General features: G+C 38.0%; 1 protein-coding gene across 4 annotated transcripts in view; it reads right to left on the bottom strand.

Annotated features, from left to right (window-relative positions):
• LOC145978219 (G protein-activated inward rectifier potassium channel 3-like) overlaps nt 1-27,575 on the bottom strand; it is a 258,518-nt gene that overhangs the window by 187,855 nt on the left and 43,088 nt on the right. The window contains exon 1 of one of the 4 annotated variants that reach the window (XM_083110681.1): nt 19,862-19,958. The exons of the other annotated variants lie outside the window; for them this stretch is intronic. Coding sequence (XP_082966807.1) covers nt 19,862-19,905 — 44 coding nt within the window. The 5' untranslated portion in view covers nt 19,906-19,958. Of the gene's footprint in view, nt 1-19,861; nt 19,959-27,575 lie in introns of those variants that run through there. 4 annotated transcript variants of the gene reach the window in all.

The raw sequence follows: 27,575 nt of genomic DNA, 5'->3' as shown, positions 1-27,575 counted from the left end.
TTGTCTTCTCGTTTAATATCTAAGAAACTAAAAGTTAAAATATACAAAACAGTAATTTTGCCTGTAGTATTATATGGATGTGAAACTTGGTCCCTTACATTGAAAGAGGAACAGAAATTGAGGGTATTTGAAAATAAGATCCTTAGGAAAATATTTGGACCTAAAAGGGATGAGGAGACAGGTGAGTGGAGAAGGTTACATAATTTAGAACTACATAATTTGTATTCATGTCCAGATATTATTAGAATAATTAAATCAAGAAGACTTAGGTGGGCAGGCCATGTGGCACGAATGGGAGAGGAAATAGGAGTTTACAGGATTCTTGTTGGGAAACCTGATGGTAAGAGACCTGTAGGAAGGCCAAGACGAAGATGGAGGGACAACGTTGAGATGGACCTAAGAGAAATCGGTAGGGATGGAAAAGAGTATATAGATCTTGCTCAAGATAGGGAAAGATGGAAGGCCTGTGTTGCTGCAGCCATGAACCTTCGGGTTTAAGAAGGCTAGGGAGTTAGTTAGTTTGTGTTATCATCACTTAAAATCGGATAATTACAGAACTAAGATGATTAACTTATACTCGTATGCCTACATTTCCTTCATTGTGTCAATTTTCGCACAGTACTTTTACCTCGTCATGTCGTTTTGAAGGTAGAACACATGCTCCTGTATAATCACTGCCAAGTTCCTCCTCACATATCCTGGCAAAACACGAAATCTGGCACCTTTTCGTAAACAAAAACATGACATTACGGATTATACTCCAGTCTACCTTGAAAATGCATGCACGATTTACACACGTCACATTCATTATTCCTCGCAAAGCGCACGTGAGAGCTGTGGCTAGTTTATCCTAATGCTAACATGGCATGCATTGTGCGGTGTTCAGTTCGCAGAAGCCCATCCCTTTCCACTCGTAAAAAGGGAGACATTTTGATCGTCTGCGCCTACTCTAAACAGTGTCAGTCTCAAACGTTGTGTTGTGGGAGTGGTAGATTACTGCCCAGAAGCCAAATCAACATCAAATGCGCGGAATCCCTTTAGTACAACCATTTCCTTGACCTAAATTCAGCGTTGCAATATCCGCACACTGACCTTGCAACTAACCTAATTGGCTGAAAATGCGAAATCTGGCTTGTGCCACACAGCTCAGGGTTGCATCCTTTTAATGCAGCAAGACCACGAATGACAACTTGGTTTGGCGCTAGTATCGTCGCGATAAAAGCTAAAAGAAACCTTCACTACCATCTACTGCTGGATTTATTCTAGCTTAGATGAAAATATACGTTAAACTAATTGGCGGAAACACTCATATAAACAAGACAATGATAAAGACCAAAATATACAACAGAGTTTCCAACTATCTTGTGAGAAAATATCATAGAACTAACGATTATCATTTTCAGTATGATATTTTTATTCAACAGAGGCAAGATTTTATACACTGTAACCTCTATTTCATAAACTCTCGTTTTTCTGTAACAATTTCAGATTTAATTAGGAACCAAGGAGAAAATGACATAAAAGTACAATGGATTGAGCAACGATTTCTACTAGTATCACAGGATGTCCAGCTCACCATAGACATCTAATAAAGATTTGATGTAAGATATATGTATGTCTTGTCTCACAGTGGGAAATATTACGTAAACATTTAATTATAGAAGTGTGGATAAATGGTCAAAAGGTTATCTAACAGGCGAAACTTAAAATAGCAAGTCTGAACCAAAGAAGCTGAATTGACTTTTTCAATTTATATCAGACACGTTTAGAAAATCGCATGTTATTATTTAGGAAAAACAAAAATGTTATTTCCGGTATTATATATTTATGTATCTTTCTAGCAGCTGTAGGACAAAAGATATGATGAAATAAAAGAATATTCTAAAGGGACTACTAACCTTCTGTCTAATTCATTCGTGTACCGCAATTATTATTCTTCAATGACCGCTCTCTTATTTACCCCTCTTGTAACAAATGTTGAGTAATCTTGACGTTTTACATAAGTTTTCGTTTATCTTCTTCATTCTATTCCTCCTAGTTTTTAGGTACATTGTAATTGATTGATTTGGTGTTTTAAGTTCACTTTATTTAGGTACATTGTAATATTACCTTATTTACTGGCTTGTGTTGTATCTTTTTCTATAAATATTCCGGTAACGTGTTCGTGTTAATTTTTTGATAAACAATTAATTTGATTTTCATCCGTAACATGATTGATTATACTATGAAAGAGTAGTTGCAACTTATATACATTTTAGTTATGTACAGTTCATGGTGCCTCAAACACAGCTATCCGAATTCGAACTAACTAACTACTAACTTTCTAGCATTCTTAAACCCGACGGTTTATGGCTGCAGCAACACAAGTCTTCCATCTGTCCCTATCCTGGGCAAGATCAATCCAATCTTTTCCATCCTTACAGATTTCCATTAGGTCCATTTCAACGTTATCCCTCCATCTTCGTCTTGGCCTACGTCTCTTACCGTCAGGTTTCCCAACGAGAATCCTGTAAACTCTTCTTTCCTCTCCCATTCGTGCCACATGGCCTGCCCATCTAAGTCTTTTTGATTTAAATATTCTAATAATATCTGCACATGCATACATATTGTGCTGTTCTAAATTATGTAACCTTCTCCACTCACCTGTCTCCTTATCCCTTTTAGATCAAAATATTTTTCTAAGGAAAAATTCAAATTCCGTGACCTAAAATTCAGCTGGAAGTATATCATCATTCATGTACATCGTTAGAGTTAACCCTGTCTGACTGACAGGAAAGGTACAATACAGTTAAAAACTTCTCTCAAGGAAGTGAAATAGACACTTCCGGCAGGCAGCTTCTCCTACTGACATAGAATCCTCGTGGTCCTTCCAGACAACCCTACGCTGAAAGCAAATCAGTTCTTTCTGCTTCGAAGGCTTTGTCCAAACACTGAAACAAAAGACGTTTGAACATTCATGAGAGCGGGAACTACAATGATCCACACTGTCCAAGTACAATCTAGGCTTTCTTCTGTTTCAGTACAAGAAGGGAAGATTTGCAAACAAGATATTTGAACAAATTCCGGGTTCGCTGGTCGAGTGACGGGAATGAATGGATGAAGCAAGAGTATTCATTGGTAACTATTGTAGGTAGAATCTGGTACAAATTTTTGTTTGGTAACGTTGAGATGTTCAGACATTCTTTATACTTTATATCTATTTCTAATAAAAAAGTGGATATAAATTTAGGTGTGACTGCTGGTTATGCTACTTCATCCTGAACATATTCGTTCATGAACTTCATCCTGACATATTCGTTTATACCGAACCTCGGGGAAATCTGTTATTTCCAAATGGAAGTTTCGCCTTGTCTAATTTCCTTAGGTCAACGAAGCTCAAACGGTAGCGTTGTTTCCGTAATCGTGGAATAAGTGATATCTATATATCTTTTGTAATAGACTATAAAATGCGGTCTAAGGAGCCAGACTTTGGGCTCGGCCTAAGGGACGCGCGCTGGTTCGAGCCTCCTGGGGCTAAGCTTAACAACTTGTGTCTTGAGATTTCGGCTCGTATGGAACCGTTGGCCACTCACCATTGTGAGGAAATTGGGGAGCCACGAATGAGTAGCGTAACCCGGTCACGGAAACCTACAAAAACGACTGGGGGGTTCGTCGTGCTGACCACACGTCACCCCATAACTGGTTGAATTATATCCCACTTCTGCTGGGACATGTGGGAGTGAAGCCGGCAGTCGGTAGGAAGGCCCTGGCCATCACGGGCTGTTGCGCCACGGGAGGTTATTAGTAGCCTGCAAAAATATACACGTATTTGAGAGTATAACATATTCGGGCCTTTTTTTCAGTACGTAAGCAAGTATTCACTGCGCTTGCGCAAACAACAGACCGACGATCGTTGTCTTGTAATCAAGGGGTCCTGGGTTCGACACCTGGGGGAGGTACATTGCACAGGGGTTCGGATCCAACTTTAAACTGTTGGCCCAGCCCCGTTAGTCTATTTGTGCATGAAACAGGCTTCAATATTCGATTTAAGAAAACAGACAGGCGACAGGATACACGGTATTGAGAAAACGGCCTAGTCCAAGCGACACGTGCAGCTTGTATTGCTTCCGTTCGAGAGGTTGCATTTATTACTGAGGGTGCGCTTGTCGCTTCAGTCTGAAAGCTTCCTAAGAGTTAAGCCGGCCCCCGTGGCGGAGTGGTTAGCACATCGCGCTACGATGCCAGGGGTCCCGGGTTCGAATCCCGGCCTGGGCATGGATGTTTCTGAATGTCCATTCATCAATTTCATCATATCATCACCCATACCCATCTTCGCAAATTAGCCAAAAGTAACACAAAAAGCGAAGTAAAATAAAGCAAATCAATCAATCATAAGAGTTAGAAACTTTGTGGCTTCTCGGAACCATGCTTAAAATTTCGCACATTTTGTTCTGAAAATGTATATTGGTCACTAATCATAAAAGTACATCATTTTACAATACAAGAGATCATTGCGCCAGACTCGGAGCGACAAAGGCGATATTTATCTCTAACCTGTCACGTGCCAGTTCCGACGACATAATGAAAAATGCAAGGAAGAACTGTTTCCCGAGAGCAACGATAGATGCAAGCGCGTCATATAAAGAAGAGCACAGCTCATTGTAGAAACTAGGAGCGGAGAAGAGCGATTATATATATTATAGTAAATGCAAAATACATAAAGGAAGATTATAAAAATTATAGAAGGAGTAAATAAAATGTTGTAAATAGCCAATTAAGATAAATAAGAACATGCTCGCATATGAAACAATTATGAAAGTTAATAAGTGAACAAATGAATTCAGAAATGTATCTCCTTTTTGATCCTAGTGATCAAAGGCACTTTTTCATAATCAAAGATAAAGAAGAAGAAGAAGCCTTTTCCAAAAATAGAAAGAAGAAAAGAAGAAGAAACCTTTTACCAAAATAGAAGGAAGAAAAAGAAGAAGTCTTTTCACTAATAAACGATAGAAAAGAAGAAGAAGCCTTTTCCCAAGGAAGAAGAAGCCTTTTACCAAAACAGAAGGAAGAAAAGAAGAAGAAGCCTTTTCCCCAAAATTGTAAGAAGAAGAAGAAGATTTCCTTTCAATTATACGTATATTTATAAGAAGAATATAACCGACGTAAATTTGGAATCAGCATATATATATATATATATATATATTTCAATGTATATACAAGCTTCGCTATATATTTTCTCTGTATTGTGTACAGTTTTCAGAATATAGATCCGCATTTAACTATATCCTCTTGGCTATAAAACGCTTTCTTATTTGGAATTCTCGAATAAAGAACCTATCCCCTGAGATTAAGATTTCTGTAGCCGTGGTATAAGTTTATTTTAAGAAGTGCACTAGAGGGACGTTGCAAACCACTCAACGGAAGTATAAATACTCCAGATCCGTTTAAACAAACGCTTTCTTTCTTTGCTTATTTTGATCTAATTTGTTTCACTTGGCCCGCAAGGGGCAAATTTCCGCTTCCAACCGCACGATGGACACTGGAAACTACATCTCACGGTCAGGCTGTGAGGAAGGTCAAGTCAATTGCTTCACTTTTCGGAACCTCTTTTGTCGGAGTCTGAAATTGCAAAAGAGAGGGACACTCTGGAATTTGCCTCGTACTCAGGTACGCATTTACCGGTGGACATTTGCATAATGTTATCGTTGTGTTCGGTTGCAGTGAAAAATTGCCATCGTCAGCGGAGGACCTTCGTGCTGTTGATGGTGGCACGCCACCCATGTCCCCTGCAGTTTATGAAAGTTATGTAAGAGGAGCATTTAACGAAAACATGCTTTGGAATTTACTTGCGCAAGTTTCGAACTGAGTTTCATGTCCTGGTAGTGAAGGACATCGCCATCCATGGGTCCTTGGTTCGATTTGCGATTGGCACCCAGTGCTTGGAATCTTATTTTGAATCTGTGAGTCAAGTTTATATAAATACAAACATACAGTGGACGTAAATAGCCTATTACTGCTTTCATTCGCATTTTTAGATCCTTTGTGCTACCATTGGATGTACAGTGGAATGCACAAGTATTGATTCACAAATAGACAAATTGTCCACGACCATTTTCATGTTTTCTATCTTTTCTGTCCTATGTGTTTTTAACGAAATGACCATTGTTTATACTGGTGCAAAGGTTGTCAGTAGCTTGTCTGAAGTTTTGTTTCAATTATTGGTACACTCTTTGCATAAAACAAAGAGAATAAACATGGTGGTGAAAATTTGCTTGGTAATACTTATGAATCCCACTGTACACACCGGAGTACACAAATATGACGAGGCAAATTATCCATCACTATTTTCATTCGGGCCTCACAGATGCCGCAATGGTAACTACTAGTATGGTGGAACCATAAGCATAAAAACCTGCGCAGACCCGCACCGTACTCCCGCGAGGAGGGGAGGGGGAGAGTGGACCATGCTTCCTTATGGCCGAGCTGAAAGGAAGAAGGGAAAGCTGCGCGGGGACTTTTCGTCCAAGGTTCTTTTCCTTGTGGTCGTTATATAAATGCTGTTATCTTGTAAACAAGAGGTGCCAGGTTCGATCACCAGTGGAAGCACAGTGCTTGAGATCCGACCTTAAAATGCAGGTCAAATCTTAATTGAATGATCGATTTGGATTATTTGGCTTCCTTCGCTTTTCTGCTATGTTTGGTAAATCGCGAAGATAGGAATGAGTGAGGATTCAGACTCCAACCTAAGCAAAATAGAAGCTCTGATATATGGTACATTTTACAACGGATCATAACTAAAGTCCGGAAAATCCGGTGTGAGGGTTTTTAATTCAATATAATTGTATTGATGTTGTTGGATTGCTTCTTGGACAATTTACTTCATAATGCTTACCTAGCCCATTGTCTTCGTTCGAGACAGAATATGTTTGTCCGGTCAATATAACGAAGTAGCCAACTAAAAAATTGGTTTCGTTGACATCCATTAGCAATCAGAATGTTGGAAGAACATTGGTACAACTAAACAATTCTTCGCGTATGTGGTCAAATCATAAAATTTCAATTCACGTCAAGGAGTAATTTGGCAATCATCTGATTTCAACTTACTACACACTTTTGACAGTCACCCAACCCATCGCTTCTTACGTCAGCAATTAGGAAAGGATAAAACTTGCCAAAAAGATTGTGGAATTATTCATCTCCTCCCCCACATACTAGTAACAACTTGTGTTCTTGTCTTCGACCATCGGCAGCCGGCGCGGGCGTTGTCCTCGTGTCTCCTTCTTCCTCTTCTTTTATTTTCAGCTCAATGTGACGGAGCGACGTGACGCAAAGGACCTTACTTCATCGCCGCCACTCAATCTTCGCAAAGGTATATTTAATTTGGCACTTTTCCAGTTGTAGGTGTCAACATTATCCACCAAAACATCTCAAGGCCTCAATTTCCTCAAAGTTAAGTTTCCAACACCCCGCACACACAGTCGGGAGAATAAATTGGCTCACAGTGTAAAAGAGCCTAGCTTCTTCTTCTTCGTGTTGAGTAGCGCTGCAGAGTCATTTATCTTTCTAGCCAGCGGTAGGGAGAACGTGACAAATCGAATGCTGCTTTCCGCGATTCGGCAAATGTTTACAAGATCGTACCCGTTAGCTTTGTTTACGACACCCTGTCGATTGCTCAGAAATATCCACTCCAAATGGAGATGAGAGGTGATGTCAAAGCAAGAACGCTTTCACGTAATATCCACAATGGCATTGAACCCTGCTGCTGGCCAAACGAGTGTGTGGATTGTGTAATAGTGACGTACAATATCTGTCATGTGAAGAAAGGTAGAATAAAAACGTGAGGAAAGGTTTTTCCTTACATTTCTTCTGACAGTAAATGAATCCTCTACATAGAACTTGTAGTGTGTGCAATGGGATGCACAAGTATTGCTCGGTAAACTGTCCATGACTATGTTCATTAAATTTTCTTTCATTCTACGAGGTTCTGATGAATAGATTTCTACGTATGGTGGTGCAGAGGCTGTCAGCAGTTTATTGGATGCTTTGTTTCAATTCTTGAAGCTCTCTCTGCGTAAAACAAATGCAATATAAACACTAGGGTGGACAATTTGCTTGATAATATTTATGTATCTCACTCTACAGTCACACACGAAGAAAGTAACAGTCAAATTGTCCATCGCTAGTTATATTGATTATTTTTTTCTCACAAATTCGGAAATGCAGGAACTCGAACCCCGAGAGTTTTTCAAACAAATGATTGTGTTTGTTCCATTGGTTTAATATTTTTATAACTATTTTTCTACTTTGGACTTACAAGCAAGAAGTATATTATTTATACTTCAGCCGATACCTTAGTATGAAGATGATGCTTTAACGCTAAACTAGAAAATGTTGTCATAATACTTAAACGCTTCTTGAGAGTAGCGTACAGCACATTATAACAAGAACACATGCCCCGCTCTCTAAATACACATGCCCCGCTCTCTAAATACACGTAAGTCGAAGAACTTCAGCTATACAGTCAGTGGTACGGTCCGACCACCCAACAGGCTTTATGTCTTCCCTCAGGTGTATTTCCCTAGAACAAAGAGTTACAAAGCGGCTATTCATAATACCATTATTGTAGTTAGTGCGGGTTTCACAAAAACTTGTAATATTACCAACCATTTCCGTTGCAATAAAATAATTTCCTTTAAAAAATCTTGAGATATAACCCCTTACAGAGAAAGTCGGAGGCATCCGGGAAACTTGTCTTCCGTGTCAATAAGTTTAAAGCAATTTGTGTTATAGACGCTAGCTGTGTTGCACGCACACACTTTTCTGTAGGAAAAAATACTTGATAACCGCAAAGTTCTTTATTTGCTTCTTTATCTGCTTATGAGGGTAAAAATGTTTGGAGTGAAGCTAGTAATTTCCCGGGTTCGAATCCCGCCCTGGTCATGGGTGTTCTTTGTGTGTCTCTTCTATAATTTCATATATAATTTAAAAAACATCCTCATCTTCGCTATTCGCCAAAAGTGGAAGAAATGCGGAGTAAAATAAACCCGATCAATCAATAAAGTTAAAAAGTATGGGTTAACAAGATTTGGTTGATAGTGATTCCTATCAGAGCATGCAAGAACATTTATTGTGCACAGCGCCATTTCTATTGCACAGTGGGATCCATATGTATTACCGTGCAAATTGTCCATCACCATGTTCGTGCACTTTATTTGACCCAATAAGAGCTTCAAGAATTAAAAGAAAACTCAAAACAAGCTGTTGACAACTTCTGCACGAGCATAAACAAAAATCCATCGGTTAAAAACACATAGGATGTAAGAGAAAAATTAATGAAAATAGTCATGGACAATTTGCCGAGCAATACTAGTGGATCCTACTGTACTAGCCTTCTCTATAATCCTAATATTGTTCACACGCTCTAAAAATACATACCACTGAGTTGCCACCAAAGTAGTGTGGCAACATGACACTCCAGCTTTGGTGTCTTGTTACATCATTTGCTGTCAAACCGCATCAAGTTTGGAGATCTTTAACACTCGATTAGGTGTTCTGTTACACCAATTAGGATGTTACACCACTTTGGATGGCAACTCAGTGGCATATTATTTTGAGTGTACTAACAGGACGTACAGTCAACGGCAATAGAAATGGGACACCAAGATCCTGAAATATTCGCTTCCCTGTGTGTTGCCTAACTGTACTGCGATAAGTGGACTTTAATGGCAAGTTCTACCACCGCCGTAGAGTTAGGGAACACACATAACACCTTGCAGCGAAGCGAGTATTTCAGGATGTAGGTGTCCCATTTTTATTGCCGGTAAGTGTACATCCGTTGGGAGAAAGAATAGTTTTCCAAAATAGACTACCAAAACAAACAAACAAAGAAAACTAAACTATATGGGGAAACGACCTTATGAGGGCCAGAGCCTGCCATGTGACGCGTGGTCGGTCAGCTCATCGAGTCCCATGAACGGTGTTTTCTAGCTTTCGAGACCGGAGCCCGCTATTTCTTTCCAAGTAAGTCCACGGTTGTTCCCACGATGCTGGGTCAACACCGAAAGTCTGAGGGCTCCGACTTGGAATCGAACCGGGACTGCTCGTACGAAATGAGAGAAGACTAATCAATTTGGCTACGCGGTATCCCTAAATAGACTGCCACAAAGGATTAACATTGAGTCTCGTGCAGTTGTTTTGTCTTGTTTTAAAACAAGCTATCACGTGGGTTTTCATATGTCGTGGTCACTTAACCATCTTCCTTTCGCTACTGACTATGCTCGTCACAATCACAAAACAAAGTTTACTGACAACAAGCTAGAAGCTTTTGAGCGAAAAATCAAGGATATGACGTCATAAATAGTGTTTAAGTTATTGTTCTTTAAGTAAGCTACATAGCTAACTTGCAATCGAGGACATTTTGGCACTGAAGTAAACGTGTGGAAAGGGAACTTATCAATAATTCATTCATTGTTTTCTGCCCAGGGGCAGGTCTTTCCTCGCAATCTCCATGCTGTTCAATCTCGCAAATTTGATCTAAGATCTCGTAGCACCCAAACGAAGCATAAAGCAGATCTCTGGCAATATTGTCAAAATCTGTTGGCGAGTCCATTCTCAAAAACTATTTGACCATGCACGGATCAATGAGAATGGTATATTTTCCGTTAAGAATGAAGGCAAAGGTCCACGCCATCTTTGGCGAGAAGACACGAGTCACGTAGCAAGATTTCTCCGCTGGACGCTGCATGTGATCAAACAGCAGCGAGTGGGAAGAAAAATCAACATTCAATGCCAAAATTCGTTTACTTTGTTGGTGGGAACTTCCGAAATCTGGGAGAAGGGCCAAATTAAATATAGCTTGACAGACACTAGCGTCCATCGCCAAAGACAACCAACCATCTTCGCCTCTTAGCATGTTTCATTTGAGTACGGTTTCTGTTCAATCGACAGGACATAATCTACAGAGGCTTGAATTTTCTCCGAAAAGAAAGGGAATAAAACAAATGCGCACCATAGAAGACAGTTCCTGCAAAATTCTCAGCTTGAAAGGAACGATCTCCAAACCTCTATCGTTGTAATTCAATTAAACCAAGAATTTATATTGTTTTGATCTTGACTTGATTCGACGTGATTTCGTTATCAGTCAATAAACATTGACGATGTTCCTAGCTGGATCAGGCAATAATGGAAACTTAATATTGTGTGTGTTCGTTAGATATTGCATATGTTTGCACACTTGTGATGCCTTAAATCTAACAACAATAACTCATAAGTGATAATGTTATATAACAATGGGATAGTTTTCAGAGTGAAGATGTATATTAAATTGGGTCATTTTTACTACAACCCTTACCGAAAATAGTAAGTATGCTATTGTGAAATATAAATGTTACATTTCAACCTCAATTTCAATGAATATTAACTAATATGTACTCCTGTTATCTGAGTAAATGGTATAGCAAATGTTAGAGTTGTTATGATCAACATTTACGGTTATCGGAATAAAAAATACAATAAATATTAGAGTTGTTCTGTCATGATTAATATTTACGCACATTAATGTGCAAGCAGTGGCTACACTGAACCCAGATATCAATGTTCGTTTTCTTCCATCGACTTTATCTGTAATGTTGGTCTGTTCGAGCTGCAACGAATAGGTCAGACAGACAAAATTCATTATCAATTCTTCAACTATTTCTCTAGCATTACGCAGTGTTGTTTAGAAGTTATTGTCATACATTGTAATTTTCGCACTGACTGCATTATGCAGTTCTATAAGTGAACTGGTGTAAGTTTTTGTTTCTTGATAACATTTAGACGATAGCTTCCTATACACTACACCTGGATTTGGTGAAGCAATTTATTTATTTACATTTTACTTGGGATTACCGCTAAGCAGCTTTCCCATATCTATATATGTACTGTACATAAACTTACATTTTTTAGTACATTATTATTAAAAGACACTATCAATAAAAGTTTTTTCTACTAAATAGTTAAGCCACATTTTCTAAAAAAAAAGATAACAATATATATCCAACTGTAAGGTTAGGTTCACAAATCAAAGATTCCAAACACTGAGGAAGAGGAATTTCACAGTTTATAAGAGTTTTACAGAATGTCTCTCTTTCTTGTGTGTATCTATTACACTCAAATATGATATGGTGTATATCTTCCTTGTTGCCACATGTACAGTTTGGGTTTTGTACAATCCGGATCTTTTGTAAATGACTTTCAGTAGTTGTATGTCCTGACCTAATACGATTTAGTAATACTTTGGTGAAGCTAGCAATGGGTTACTCTCAACTTCCTCTTTCTCTGTAGGCGGGCTTGGAAAGCAATGACAGGTCGTTTTTCATGGAAAAGAGAAAACTGAGAATCTAACGTTACCTAACAACTCCTCACTCTTCTGCATAAGGCAACAGGCAACACCTTCGCATGCGAAAGAGCTAGTTATACTAAGCGAACTGCCCACATATGCACAGACACGTGGAAAACAGTTCGCAGAGCCGCCAACGCTATCTAATTTGTTGTGTTTTACAGTGCCGCAAGGAAATGCGCATACTAATCGCCCGATAAGGATTTTAGCATGGGCCATGAATAAAAGTTTACTGCTTTAAATGGACTCTTACAATAAAATGGTGTTCAGTGGCTTCAACTTCTGTCCTTTTATGAGTACAATACATGGCGTTGTCACGGCACGTTTTTATTATTTGTAATTGTGGTTACCTTGCTTTTCTACCTCTCTAGGTTAACCTCGATGATGAGTGATGGAATTGCAATAGAGGAAGAAGAATCATTAACTGTACTAGAATTTGGTGTAAATACAAATAAATAAATATTCCACCGTTCCAGAACAAAAAGGACGAGCTTTGCTAACATATTGTAGAGTTGGATGCGTAAATATTACCTGGCAAATTGCCTGTATCGTCCGGCTCAACAGCATCCTTTTACACAAAGTAAAGTTCACAAATTGAAACATAATACCAACGAATCAGCTGATAACATCTGCATCAGCATCAAACACAATTTAATTTCTTAAAAACAGTAGAATAAATGAAAATAGCTATTGACAATTTGTCTGGTAATACTTATAGATCGCACTGTACAGTGGGATACATATATATTACCTGGGCCCGATGGCGTAGTGGTAACGTCGTCGCCTTTTACTCAAGGGATCCCGGGTTCGATACTCGATGGAGGCACATGGGACAGTGGTTCGGATCCCACTTTAAACTGCAGGTCCAGTCCCGATTAGCCTTTCTGTCCATAAAGTGGACTTAAAACAACAATTCAAGCATATCTATTACCAAGCAAATTGTCCACCATCAAATTGCCTTTTTACGCAATGAGAGCTTCAAGAAATGAAACGAAACTCCCAATAAGCTGTTGACAATCTCTGCGCACTTACGTAGAAATCCATTACTTAAAAACTCGTAGGATGCAAGAGGAAAATATAATGACTATAGTCATGGACAATTCGCCGAGCAATACTTATGCATCTTACTCACTTTGTTCCGCTGCACTTTTCTCTTTCGCAAGACAACCATAAGAGCTGGGTGGCGGCCGTTTATGTAAACGCTTGTGCTGCCCCAACCGGCTACAAGCCATAAATCGTCCACAAGACTTCTTTACTGCTTTTTTAAAGCCAGCGCAACACAAAGTGGAGAAGAACACGTTCGTATGAAGGCATCAGAGCTTCTGCTGGCAGTAAGAATGCATGGTGGCCTATTCTAAAACCTGAAATGTGGAAGACCCCATGTAGGATAGATTTGTTTGACACACAGAGACCACAGGTATCGAGAACCAGATTGGCATTCGCGCTTGTATAATTGGTTTTCATCTCCGGAAGTGTCCGTGTTCCATTTTAACTGGCGGAATTCTTTAATCGTGGATAAGCTTCCGCCAGTGTGATCACGTTACTTAAAGTTATTATTATTCACAAGAATTGTTCGGAAATCCAGGTTCAGTTGGCATGCCTACTTTTAACCTTGACCAAACTGACTTCATATTGTTTAGGCTATTTAAACATAAACTTTGTAAGGCAATGAAAGTAAATCGACCGTGAATATCGTATTCTAGGCTAGATATGGATCATAGTCCAATCGCAAATTGGTTCGTTATTCGTTTGTTTATCGACTTTTGCCAGAAAAATAAATATTTTATAGCACATTCAATTAAATTCGCAAATTCTCGTGACTCTAATCTTACACGATGGCAACTTCAAATCTGTTTCTTATACAAGATGTTAAAATGTTGTTTACAAAATTAGCCGCAATTCTCTTTGTTTTTATAAATAAAAATATGTATCGTACTTGCAGGCGTATAAGACCCACTTTTTTCCCTTTAAAAATAGGTCAGAAAAACAGGGTGCGTCTTATACGCCGATACTCAGTTTTTGATTACCTGTACCTTCAATTCTTATTTAGGTGAGGTTTCAAGTGACTTCATTTAGCTATGGAGATGACTATGTAGGTTTTTGATGAAGAAGATTAAATGTATTCTTTCCTAGTTAGATTATAAGTTATTTGTTGAAAGTAGACCTGTATATTTCTTTATATTCCAAATACTGTAAATTAATTAAAATATTCAGTGACAAAGTTTTTTTCTCAAAAATTTGTACATCGGCAAATACGGTAATTTAATTTGACTATTAGTTTTATATACATATACTTCGAAGTTGGGAATACCACTTGTTAAATTCTTAATTCACGCTTCGTTACAAAACAACAGTACTACAAACATATTCACTTTGTAACATGGACACAATTAGTTTTGGAAATAAAAATAGGCATACAATTGATTTTTACCAAAAAATCATTATTTTTTTTATTTTTTTAAACATTCAAAACACTGCCTTCCTTTTCAAATACGCTCTTGAATACAACACTCTCCTGATGGATGTTATAAGCTTGATGCGTCTTATGGGACTATGTTTAGCCATCTGAAGTCCATTTCTTTGCTTGGATTGAAGTTGGATGACCACACTAAGAAATTCCTTGGAATTTCAACAATTTGCTTCTTTGTGAAAAGAAAAAGGGGAGGAATCTCCGTTTACTCGAGAGACAAAGTCCTTCCAGATGGCTGTCAATGCCCACTAAGATCTCACTGAATTTTGAACTATAGCCAAGAGGAAGAAACAGTTTTAAAAAGTATTTCTTGGAATTGTTTTGTTCTACGCCTGGGCAATTGAATTCGAAAACTGTCTATTAGACAAGGAATGATAAACTAATTTAGAATGCTAATTACTCTCATGATTCAAATTCCATCCCTTGGCTGCACACGAAATCTACAGTATTTGTACGTTTGGGTATAGTTTTCTAATATTACTGACAAGGCAAGGGAAGGATATTCTTAAGGGGCACTGCAAATATTTATTTTCTTGTTTGTATACACACAAAACTACTTTATGTGTACATTCTCCTTCTGTATCCAAGATTTACTCATGCTTTTCGTGATTATTTTTGACGGGCCAACACAATGCTTGTCGTCAAGGAAACGTGAACTTTAGTCCCGTGGCTAAAAATATAACAGATAAGATGTTATCACAATTCTTTAACTTTTTTAAAGGAAATCTCGAAATAAAACTCCAACACAACTATTTACAAACATATATAGATGCATATACCTAGGTATATCAGTCTTTGAAACGTTATATATAGAGAGAAGTTGTTTGGGATTTTTTAAAAAACGTTTCTTCTAACCAAATACTTGTTTAAATCGGGGACAAATAAATGATTGTTCATGAACAACATATTGTTTTAGTTCTAGTGTATTTTTGTTTAGAATTATTAAAAATTTCGTGAAAATTATTAAAGCAACATTTTTTTTATTTACTGTTGGCAAAAAGTTTAACTAAACGTGTTCTCTTAATTAAAATAAATCCGCTTTTCTGGGTACTATCTAAAAGTATATCTAAGTTGCTTATACAGTACGCTTTATTCTATATTATCTATAACTCGTATAATGTGTTGCTTGTGTGCAGGCACGTATCCAGGAATTCCTTTCGGGGGGGGCTCAACACCATTTTTTAAGGGGTATAGTAAGAACCTCACAATTGTATATTTAAGACCAGTGGTGGCAATTGGGTTCCAAAACGATGGGGGGGGGGGGGTCGAGGGTGGTGCAAGGAAAGTTTACTTTCTCTTGGTAGACAAGGCTTAACATAAAGAGGCCATAAAGTTGAGGCAATAAAATGGGGAGCAACTATCCCTTAAATCGTCGCCACTGTAAGGCTGTCATTTTAATGAGAACGTGAAATCGGAACATTTTTTACCACTCGACTCCTCTGTTTCCATGCATTAACATTGCGTGCCGGAACCATCTCAGTACGTGTGTTTGTCCATTTCTTCTCATCAGGCATAAAAACATCTATGGTGTCTTTGAATGTTTTTACGAAGCTGTTACACATGCACGGGATGGACAATCCACTCGACAACGCGAGATTCAAATTGTGGGCTGCGAACTGGACGCAGACAGCTCTCGAATATGTATCTCTGATTCGAGCCTGAGCACCACTAACGTGTCTTGTACTCCCATGTTTTCATGGAGTCGATACCTACCAAATTGTTTAGATTCAGGCCTTAGCACTCACAAGTGTTCAAAAATGCTTGTCACAGCTTCCGCTGTCTTGTCATATATCGGCACAAAACAAAGGAAGTCTTCTCGAATACAGCTGGATCACGAAACAATTAATGCACAATGAAAACCCTTCCGTTCCCAACACATCTAATGTTTCGTTTCCCAGTATGATCAAATGCTTATTCATTTATCTCCAGTGACATGTCCAAGGGAGGGTTGGTGAGGTCATAACCCCATTTGACCCAGTATTCCTTAAAAAAAAAAAGAATAAAAAAAAAGAGGAACGTCAAAGACAGGGAAAAAAATAGCAAAATCAGGACTGACCACCAGAAATAGTATGCGTAACCCCTCTCCCTTCCGAAAATCCTGAGCACGCCTCTTTTTATCTCGGACACATTTTTCAAAATCAACTCACCACAAGTTTTTATCATTCCGTATTGGAGATTGAAGTAAGATGCGTTCTTCCTGCAGGTTTGGATATGATCCTTTAGGGTGCTGTCGTCTGCCTGCTTTCACACCTAACTTTAACAAGGCCCTAATTTTCCATCCTTGTGACTTGGATTTTCAAGACTTAGGAAGGTTTCAGACCGAAGGGACACGCGATACATGTCGATTGGAATGGGCCAATCAACAGCAACGTTTCACACCGTAGCGACACAAATGACCGCACAAACCTAATCTTCAGGCGACATGGTGTGAAATCTCCCTTATTAGGCCACTGTCATTGTCACCTCGAAGTAGTAGCTCTTGTTGACCACAGAAAAAAATTCTCAACCGATGGGAATGCTCCTCAGTTTTCTTCTGTCTCCTATATTTTCTGTGCTTGTTCACTATACAGGCAACACCTTACGATTTGATATACACAGGACATGTACTATGTAGACATTTTAACGAAAAATCGGTTGAAGTCGAGGATGGCTAGGTGGCTCAGTTGGTAGAGCCCTGATTCGGATCCTGGTAGAGCCTGCAATTTCCGCCTAAAATGTCTACATATGCAACATCTTCTTGCTTTCTCTTCTCGACATTCATAAAATTTTCGGCTGTCCCTTTGTATAGTGGTTAAGTGTTTGAGTGTGGGTCGAACCCAGTTGGCTTAAACAAAAGTATTTTTTTAGACCATGAAATTCTTGGACTGCATATACGAAATTTAGTTCTGGCAAAACTAAATCATCACTCAAAACTTTGATTTTCAGTTGATGTATGCAGTTTATTTCTGTTTTAATAAACCACTCCAATATCCGGTACTGCTGAAATATTCACTTTAGAGAGAGAGAGAGAGATAAAGAGAGAGAGAGAGAGAGAGAGAGAGAGACAGGCCTTGATCTCTTCGGCCCTCGACTCGAACTAGCACTACATTGAGCCCCCGGAAGTTCTACTGTCGTCAATGTCTTCATTTTCGAATCACTATATCTTATAAAGCAACCAGAGGACGCTGACTGATCACTAATTGACTGTATGAATTGTCACACTTACCTCTGAAATCTCATTAACCGATTCTTTGTAGAGATGAACCGAAAAAATGAATCCGCGTATCTATATCCTCATTATATTCTAGAACGTTCCACAGATAAAACGATTCGTTAATATTGCCAGTAGTTGACTCCTTCTCTCATTCAAGAACGTTCCCTCTCCCGCCTTCCAGAGATTATAAATTACAACAAATCGTCCTACGTGTGGCGCTACCTTTGTTGTGCAGCTTCCAAATGCTGACAAGTCTCTACATAGTGCTCAAGTGAGCCGCGACAACACCGAAAGCGCAAGAAAAGTTTACGTGCAATATTATCAACAACAGGGTTATAGAACTTTCTCTGTCTTGCCTCGATAATTGTCTATCTCCTTAAATCATCGTCACATTATTCAAAAAGCCAAAAACATAATTTTCGGATCAAGAAAGTGTGGGGCGTTACCCCCACACCCCCTATACGCCTTCATGGCGTGGTGCAATGCACAGGGGAACACTTTACCTTTTTTTTTACCTGGGGGGGGGGGCTCGAGCCACCTCAACCCCGCCTTGGATACGTGCTATTAACAATAACAGGGTTATAGAACATTCTCCGTCTTGTCTCGATAATTATTTCTCTCAGATTTATAAATTTATTATCTTCACATTATTCAAGACGCCAAAAATCTAATTTTACCTAGTGTAAATTTCCTGAGGGAGGGGGGGCTCGAGCCACTTCATTCCCACCTTGGATACGTGCTATTAACAATAACAGGGGTATAAAACATTCTCAGCCTTGCCTCGATAATTATTTCTCTCCTTAAATTATTTTCACATTATTCAAGAAGCCAAAAACCTAATTTTATCTAACGTGAACTGAAAAATTTCCTGGGAAGAAGGTCGATCCCCTGTGCCCCATCTTGGATACGTGCTATTGTCAATAACAGGGTTAGGGTTACGGAACATTCTCCGTCTTGCCTCGATAATTATTTCTCTCCTTAAATTATTGTCACATTATTTTATTTCACACCACAAGAAACAAAAAACCTCATTTTATCTAGTGTAAACCTAAAACTTTCGGGGGGGGCTCGAGCCCCCTAAGCCCCCCCTCTGGATACGTGCCTGCTTGTGTGAACTGAAAACGGGTTATTCTTTTCTTTACTGATGATCATCTAAGATAATATTGATTTTCATTAAATATGCAAATACAGAGGTAGAAAAATGAAAGCAAACACTTATATTTGGAAAACGATCTCATGATGCAAATACATTTACCCGTAATAAATGTGTACAGGACGTTTATGAATCTTTGGAAACCGTAATTCGAGTATGGAAACATTCGGCTACCCTGAAACTCGAAACTTACCAACCATATGTACGCAATGAAGTACGTATAGTGTTCAATATATTTGTTGTACTTGACAATTATAACAATTTGATATGTAAGGACCAGTATCCTTCTTTATTGCTAGTAATAGCCACAGAAGAAGTCATCGTATCTATAGACGTCACAAGCTTTTGAAGGGAGAAGATAGCAGTCTCACATTCTCTTAGTCAAACGGTGTCGTGAAAAGAGGGACAGAGGAATTTGAGGAGAGTCGGGCTCCGCTGGGATTTTACAACATTCCGGTTGCGTAACAGAGCGGACAACAGTGTAAAACTGATTTGGTGCATTCTGTACAGATGGTCCAGAGAAATTGAAGTTTGGCCCGGTTCGGACCAGTTCCCGGGTCCGATTCCTAGTGAAGGCACATTGCACAATGGTTCGTATCCCACTTCAAACTGTAGGTCCAGTCCCGATTAATCTATCCCGGTTAGTTTAAGTTTAGACAAAGTTTGGAAAGCTCAATCAGCGGTTCTTACCTTGGACACCAAACGACATCGGAAGAATCCAAGAAGCACAGCATTTCCAGACAGAGCCACAGTCAGCCTCCGCTTGACGTAGCTGCCGCGATCGAGATGTCAACTGTCAGCTTTTCCGCTGCTGTTTGGGCCTCTTGTGTTGTGACCTTGCTCCTACGGCCACTGACATTGACCCTTCCCAGCGGCATCGCTTTGCTAAGCTCTCGTATCTCATTTTCCTCAAGATTCTCAGAACTACGTATTTAATCACTCGCATAAAGCTGTTCCGTTCTAATTGCAGCCACTTTGTGAAACACGGAAGTTAAAGTATGATTTGGCTAAGGATGAGACGAGACTTCGCGTAGTCTTGGTCGAGGATGCTGGTCTCGTTCTCGATCTCGTTTCGATTTCTAAACCCTCGTTCTCGTTTCGAGCACATCAATAAAGACACACACTCCTACAATTCACAAGTCAAACAACTGTGATTTTGACCAAAAAAAATCCACATACCCGACAATGTACGTACTTCACTAAAGTTTCAAAGTGGGTAAGTTGAACTGAGATACGAAGATCACCCCCCCCCACCCCCACCAAAGAAAATGAAGAGCAATTTCAGGGAATCTGATAGTCCTGGTAGAGAATGTATTTTTCACTAAGTTCCTACACAAAAATTATGTGTAAAAAAATACAGTTTTGCCAAAATTAATTGTAGAACTAGCACTACACATACGTTAGTCAGTTGGTTGGTTGATTTGGTGTTTTAAGTCCACTTTATGCACAGTAAGGCTAATCGGGACTGGACCTACAGTTTAAAGTGGAATCCAAACCACTTGTGCCTCCACTGGGTATCGAACCCGGGATGCGTTAGTCGGAATTAGCTCTGCTGGTTAAAGTTGAATCTGAATCACTGAGAACTGTTCTAGTCAGGAATCGAACACGGCAAAACGGTGGACCCGTTACAACAATATAAAATTCTACGTTACCATGCCAATGTGTCCTCATGCCCAAGTAAACTCACCTAGAAAGAAAAAATAAGATATTTTATAAAACACAATTATTTTCAGAAATTAGACAACTGAACTTAAAAAATGTATTTCTAAAATTCTCTAAAAGATATCGAGCACAAACAGAAGGAAGTTTAGAATACTTACTTTTTCTTATGTAAGATTTTAAAAGAATGTGTTATTTGAGATTCCCAGTGGGAGTGAAATTTGTGTAGCTACTCTTGCAGCATCGGGATGGATTAGGGAAATTCCCCCTTATATATTCTGGAAATCTGCATCGCTCTTCTGGTTGCATAATACACTGATGCTTTGATAAAGGGTACTGTAATTTTTTCCCACTGAATATTTTTAAAATATCACACTGTATATATGTGCACACGCACAAACAAGGCTTGCCAACCTCGTCCCCATAAAAGTTATATGTAATCGGCGCTCTGCTCGACATACTATTAACGTTTGACAATTTCATGCTAACAGTAGGCGAATGATTCTCTGGGGTCAACTCGGTTGTTGTTTTAAATCCGTAATATATTAATTTTTTAAGCCAAATGTTCACAATTATACAAGACTGCTTGTTATTTATTCACTCACTAACCGGCAAGAAATACATATAATTCTAGACAGGTTGTAATACGCACCCCTTGAGTATTCAGTTAATAGTCTTGCTTGGTGTGTAATGAAGTGGTGTGACATTAGAAGAGTTGGATTATAAATTGAAGATGCGGCAAGTGTGCAGAAATTTATTTACCGACCTTGCGACTTCTATTTTCGTGGTTATCATGTGCTACTTTCCGCAATTGATTAAGAGGATGCTCTATATGACTCTGTGCTGTAAACACCTAACCAAGGTTTTAAATTACTCATTTGAGTATTCCGAAAATGTATCATTAAGGGTATTTCTTGGAGGTTTAGTCGTTATATTCCCAACAAGATATACAGTATGTAAAGTGGGATCCATAAATATTACCGTGCAAATTGTCCATCACCATGTTCGTGCACTTTATTTGACCCAATAAGAGCTTCAAGAATTAAAATAAAACTCAAAACAAGCTGTTGACAATTTCTGCACCAGCATACATAAAAATCCATCGCTTAAAAACACACAGGATGTATGAGAAAAATTAATGAAAATAGTCATGGACAATTTGCACAATAATACTCATGGATCCCACTGTACTGTGTGCTATATATGCTGGTAAATATTTAGAAGTAGAGTGGGATGGATAAATATTAGCAGGTAAATTGTCTAACCCCATGTTCATTCACCTTATTTTACACAATGTGAGATTAAAATAATTGAACAAAACTCCTTAACCTTAAAAGTTTACAAAAATTAGTAGAGGGGTAAATAATTCAGTTCAATTGAGTGTTGTTTAGCCAACATATTAACAAAGATAAAACAATCGTTACAGTTTTATTGACTAAAATAAATCTTCATGAGAGCACGCGCGTACCATCAGGCCTAACTTTAGGGATAGAGAGGCAGAATCAAAAAGGTTTCCATCCCATAAAAATAGCATCCAGGACTACTTTGCTAGTTACATTTGCGAAATCATAAGAATTACTTTGCTCCCCAGGCGCAAGAGGTTAACAAAAGTAAAATAAACCTGAAAATTTTGGACGGGCAAGTGCCCCTTTGCCCCCACAAGTTACGCCTATGCCTGAGAGGTTATATTTGCATAAATAGTACAACGCCCTCTATCACTTTTACCGTACGTTGAAAAATAGCTACTTCGTCAGCTCCGAGAAAGAAGAGGAGGAAGAAGTTAAGCAAGTATACTGTTACCTCTCGCAACACTTGCACAGGCACGAAAACGGATGCTTTTTCTCCCTGGATTGGACAACTGAGATGGCATTTATCCAGGCACGTGGCAAATTTTGCAATGAACCTTTCTGAACTTCTTTCAAAGAAGCTGCAGAGATTAAATCAGCAAGTAGTGACGTTATTTTTCCCTTCTGTCGAATGTGGGTCATCAAAATGGGAGCAAGTACATGGAGCAATTGCCACAGGGCCCGAGCAAGGCCTCCGATTTTTCATTCATCGCTCACCTGCGATAATTTCTGACCGAAGTGCTTCAAGTGACCCATTTCTGTTTCGGGATTTCGCGGTTTCGTTTGAATCGAGCGAAGGCAGTGCTAGTATGAATGATGTGCTTCCTTCTTTACGGAAAGGAATCGAAAATGATTCTATACATTAGGCACGTTTATTTTTATATTTTTTATTTATTTGCTTATCTCTTATAACAGAGCTCTTGGTCAAATTACAATAGGTGTACAGTGGGATCCATGAGTATTACCGTGAAAATTGTCCATCACCATGTTCATGCACTTTATTTGACCCAATAAAAGTTTCAAGAATTAAAAGAAAACTCAAAACAAGCTGTTGACAACTTCTACACCAGCATACATAAAAATTCATCGCTTAAAAACACATAGGATGTAAGAGAAGAATTAATGAAAATAGCCATGGACAATTTGCACGGTAATACTCATGGATCCCACTGTACATAGAATAATGAAAAATCATAAATGCCAATTATAACAATACAATAGATTAGAAGGCGAAAGAAGGAAGGAGAAAAACACAACTTCAGTGATAATTTCGTAAAGTGTACGAGTACAATTTCTATAGCCTATATAGTGCATAATTAAAATAAAACACACACACACGCATATATAAGCATCAAGCATTACTAACCAGGCACGTATCCACAAATACATTTCGGAAATGGGTACGAACCAAGTGTCTCAGAAATAATAATATTTATACTAAAATAATATTAATTAAATATTAAAATAATTAATATTTTATTGTTATTATTACATGAATAGGTAAAAAGACGGTATAAGAATAGTGTAGTTAGGATGTCCAAAATTTGTATGAAAACAACAGCCCTGAGATTTGTTAAATAACAAAAAAGGATGTTAAATCCAGTTGACGAAAAGTAGTTCCTGATAATGCATGTTATCATTTAAGTAGTAGCGTGCATACATCTTCTTTGGTACTGCCCTTCAAAGCCGTTTGATCCCAATTTAATATTTTCCTTCCAGTAAGTTCAGAGGAAATCCATAACCCTCGGTTATAAAACAAATGCTAAACAAGTATATTTTCATTATTTAATTTAGTACTTGGTAATTCTTTCAGGAGTTACAGACCCCCTGGCCCACGCCCTAAATACGCCCTTGTTACTAGCTTGCATCGGGTTTTCTGACTCGGTCTTTGTATTTGATTGCGTTCTCTTGCTCCTAAACGTTGTCCTTACTGGGAATTATCTTTCCTATAACCCTGTGAGGTATGGTCTGGGCCTTTAGTGCCAATCTTTAAACCTGCTGCTACTGAAGTCTGAACCATTGCGTTTTTAAATTCAACGCGGAAATTACAACATTCTTCGTGTTTGTAGATTCTTTTTAAAAAAGTATCAACTGTTTAATGCCGACAAAATAATATAATGTTTAAAATTTCTCAATTCAACACATCATTGTAGAACAACAAATAGTATAAGAATAAAAAGGGAAACATGAGAAGTTGTTATGGATGTAAATGAGCGAAAAATTACTTCACGCTTGTTGATTCAAGAGAATTCTTTCAAGGCCACCATGATTCTATGGTTGACGTAATCCTTCAATTTACTGCGAATCTGAAAAAATACCTGATGGAGTGGCGATGCATAGCAATCAATTTGCAAACCTCTTAACAAAATATTAGCCGGTTTACGGTCTACACATTTTTATTAATCACGAATAATACGCGACTGCTGTAAATTATTTCTACAGACTTCAGTTCAGTATAAAATGCTAGTTCTGGTAGTTAGACAGTTCACGTAAGCTAAATTTCGCTAAGTTGTAAATGTGGCTCAGGCAAAACTGCATTTTGAAGACTATTTGAATGATATGATTTTTTGTATGAAAATAGGAGGAATCATTTATCTAAGAGACATGATAACTTTTCATTTTTGTGTTACAAATTGTTATGGTTGCTATAAAAAGTCTGTCAAAATATTATTATTGAACTGACACCACAAGTCAGCTTGAATAAAGTGGTATCTGATCACTCATTTTGATAATATCGTTGCATGTAAAGCATTGTAACTACAACAATTCCTTGATCAACCCTCAAACAAATCGCATGTAGCACCACCGAAAAAAATAATTCGGATGAAATATCATGTTTGTATGATAATAAATATACAAGTGAATCATATTTGCTGTAAATAATTTAGAAATTTATTTTAATTTGTAAATCAGATATTTTTGAAACATCAACTTTCAATATCTCAAAACCTGCATTTTGTCACTTACCATGTTTTATACCCGAGCCCTTCAATTCTAATTACGTAGCAGCATATTTTCTTATAACATCTGCATCATTTTGTGCCCTTTCTCAATACCCATTGCTATTGAGAGCAAAATACATTTATTTAATTGATTACGTTTTTGCTCATTACACACTAAATTACAAAAAAAAATAAAAAAATCGTTGTTTCGTCAAAGCAGGAGGGGTAACTGTGAAGCCTCTTTTATCATTTTACTATGTTCCGCAAGGAGAACTCTGAAACTTGCGTAACGCATAAGTGACATGAACTTGTATTTGTTTCACTGGATATGGGACAACATTCTCAAAATTACACTTTGAAACAACGCAGCTACTTTAATTCTATTTTAGCTCTGAAAAGTTGGAAAAAAATATATATTATGCTTACACCTGACAGTATTTTATTAGGAAATCGCGCTACGACGTTAGGGGTCCCGGGATCGAATCCCGGCCTGGGCATGGATGTTTTTGAGTGCTTATTCATCAATTTCATCATATCATCACTCATCTCCATCTTCGCAAATAAGCCAAAAGTGACACAAGACGCGAAGTAAAATAAAGCAAATCAATGAAGACACAATTATGACCTTGTAACTTCCTGTTGTATTTTTCTTTAACATGACATGTTTGTAAAGAATGATTTCAAATGTACACAGGGCTTAAGTTTTTAATAGTTTTCACTGATATTTAGCTCTTATGGATTAAAATAGTTATAATTTCGAACCAAGAAGAAGACATCTTTGCAATATCAACAATAAAATAATTAGCTTTCATGAAAGTCACACATATCATACATACGAAAGTTACTTAAATTACAAATATGTTATTAGGTCCACCATAAAAATATTATAACTTTTAAAATGCGCATTACAGATTGACGAAAGAAATATTTTATAAAAGGACTAAACTGTTCCAAATAATTGATATGATTCAGATCAAATTACATACTCCTTAAGTGTAATATATTTTTCACGTTGCTTGTAAGGCATGGTATCTTAAAGCAGCCTTAAATGCGCATACCCAATTAAAAATCAAACTAATTTCTATGTGACTACACTTATTTATATCTAGTAGAAGAAAAGTATGTGCTTCTCTACTAGATCGCAGTTCACATCCATGTACGAGAGTAAAATTTAATTCCAAACTGCCATTATGAGCACTGCTGAATGTAAAGAATGGTATCTGCAGTAGATACCACGTTTTACATGAAATAGAATGTACGTGGCCATGCAAAGTTTTAGTCGCATTTTTGATTGGCAACGTCTTCATTCTCCTCATTCTTAGTCGGTGGTACATATTCCGGGTCATTATGGGAATCATATGCACTTTCTAACTCGTTCTCATCCTTGCTGTTGCCTCAATACTCGCGAACTTTCTGAGACACGTTGCAATTCAGTAACAGCCGTTTCACCTCCATCTTTGCTACTTACCATACTTTACATGAACAACTGGTAGATACCATAACTTTCAACACGTCTGGCTCTGTCATCTGTTGACGAAACGAAACACTTCGAGTACGATTCGACTCCATTTACGATGGACTACACGATGCACATTGTAACTCCAAAATGACCAAAATGTCACTTACCATGTTTTACACCAGAGCCCTTCAATTATAGTTATTCAAATGATATGCGAGACGCACTAAGTGGTGTGCCTAGAAATTTTCTAAAGAGTGCGCGGATGACTTTCTTTTTAGTAGTCAGTTGTGTGTATATATATACTGCTGGACAAAGAAAACCGGACACCTTAATATTTGATATCTGAATTGCAATTACTTATGAATTACGCTCTCAGTTTGGTAGTTTTCTGTAACTTTCGTTTTTGTTCTAATTTAACTTATTCATGTATGTAGAACATCCTCAAAGTTTGTTTTCTGTTGAATATATTTACAATAATTTAGTTAGCCTTCGAATCAGAATTTATACGTTATCACAAAAAATGCAAGTGTCCGGGTTTTTTTTTGTCCAGCAGTGTATATATTTCTTATCCTTTCATAAATTTTCTTATTTGTTTCCAACTTTCTGAGCAAACGTCAAGGCTAATCTGGCAATATCACCATCTTGAGCACACCATTGCTGAACGCCGAAACGAGAAATTGCAATTTATTTTTAACTTTACGTCCGTATCATACAGATAATATTAACAACTTGGTTAGCACATCGCGCTACGAAGCCAGGGATCCCGGGTTCGAATCCCGGACTGAGCATGGGTGTACATTCACCAATTTCATCATATCATCACTCATCCCCATCTTCGCAATTGGCCAAAAGTGGCAGAAAAGTAAAATAAACTCAATCAAAATAAAAAAAAATCAAATATTAACAACCTGTCAAAGACGATACTTTTATGCTGATAACTTTTTGTTATCTTTTGATCTGCCGTGTATAAAATTAATCTTTCACAATAACACATAGAA

Source organism: Lepisma saccharinum, chromosome 24 (genome assembly GCF_977018435.1).
Source record: "Lepisma saccharinum chromosome 24, izLepSacc3.1, whole genome shotgun sequence".
NCBI lineage: Eukaryota > Metazoa > Arthropoda > Insecta > Zygentoma > Lepismatidae > Lepisma > Lepisma saccharinum.
The sequence above is the reverse complement of the archived record's forward strand: the minus strand, read 5'-3'. Positions and strand labels throughout refer to the sequence as shown.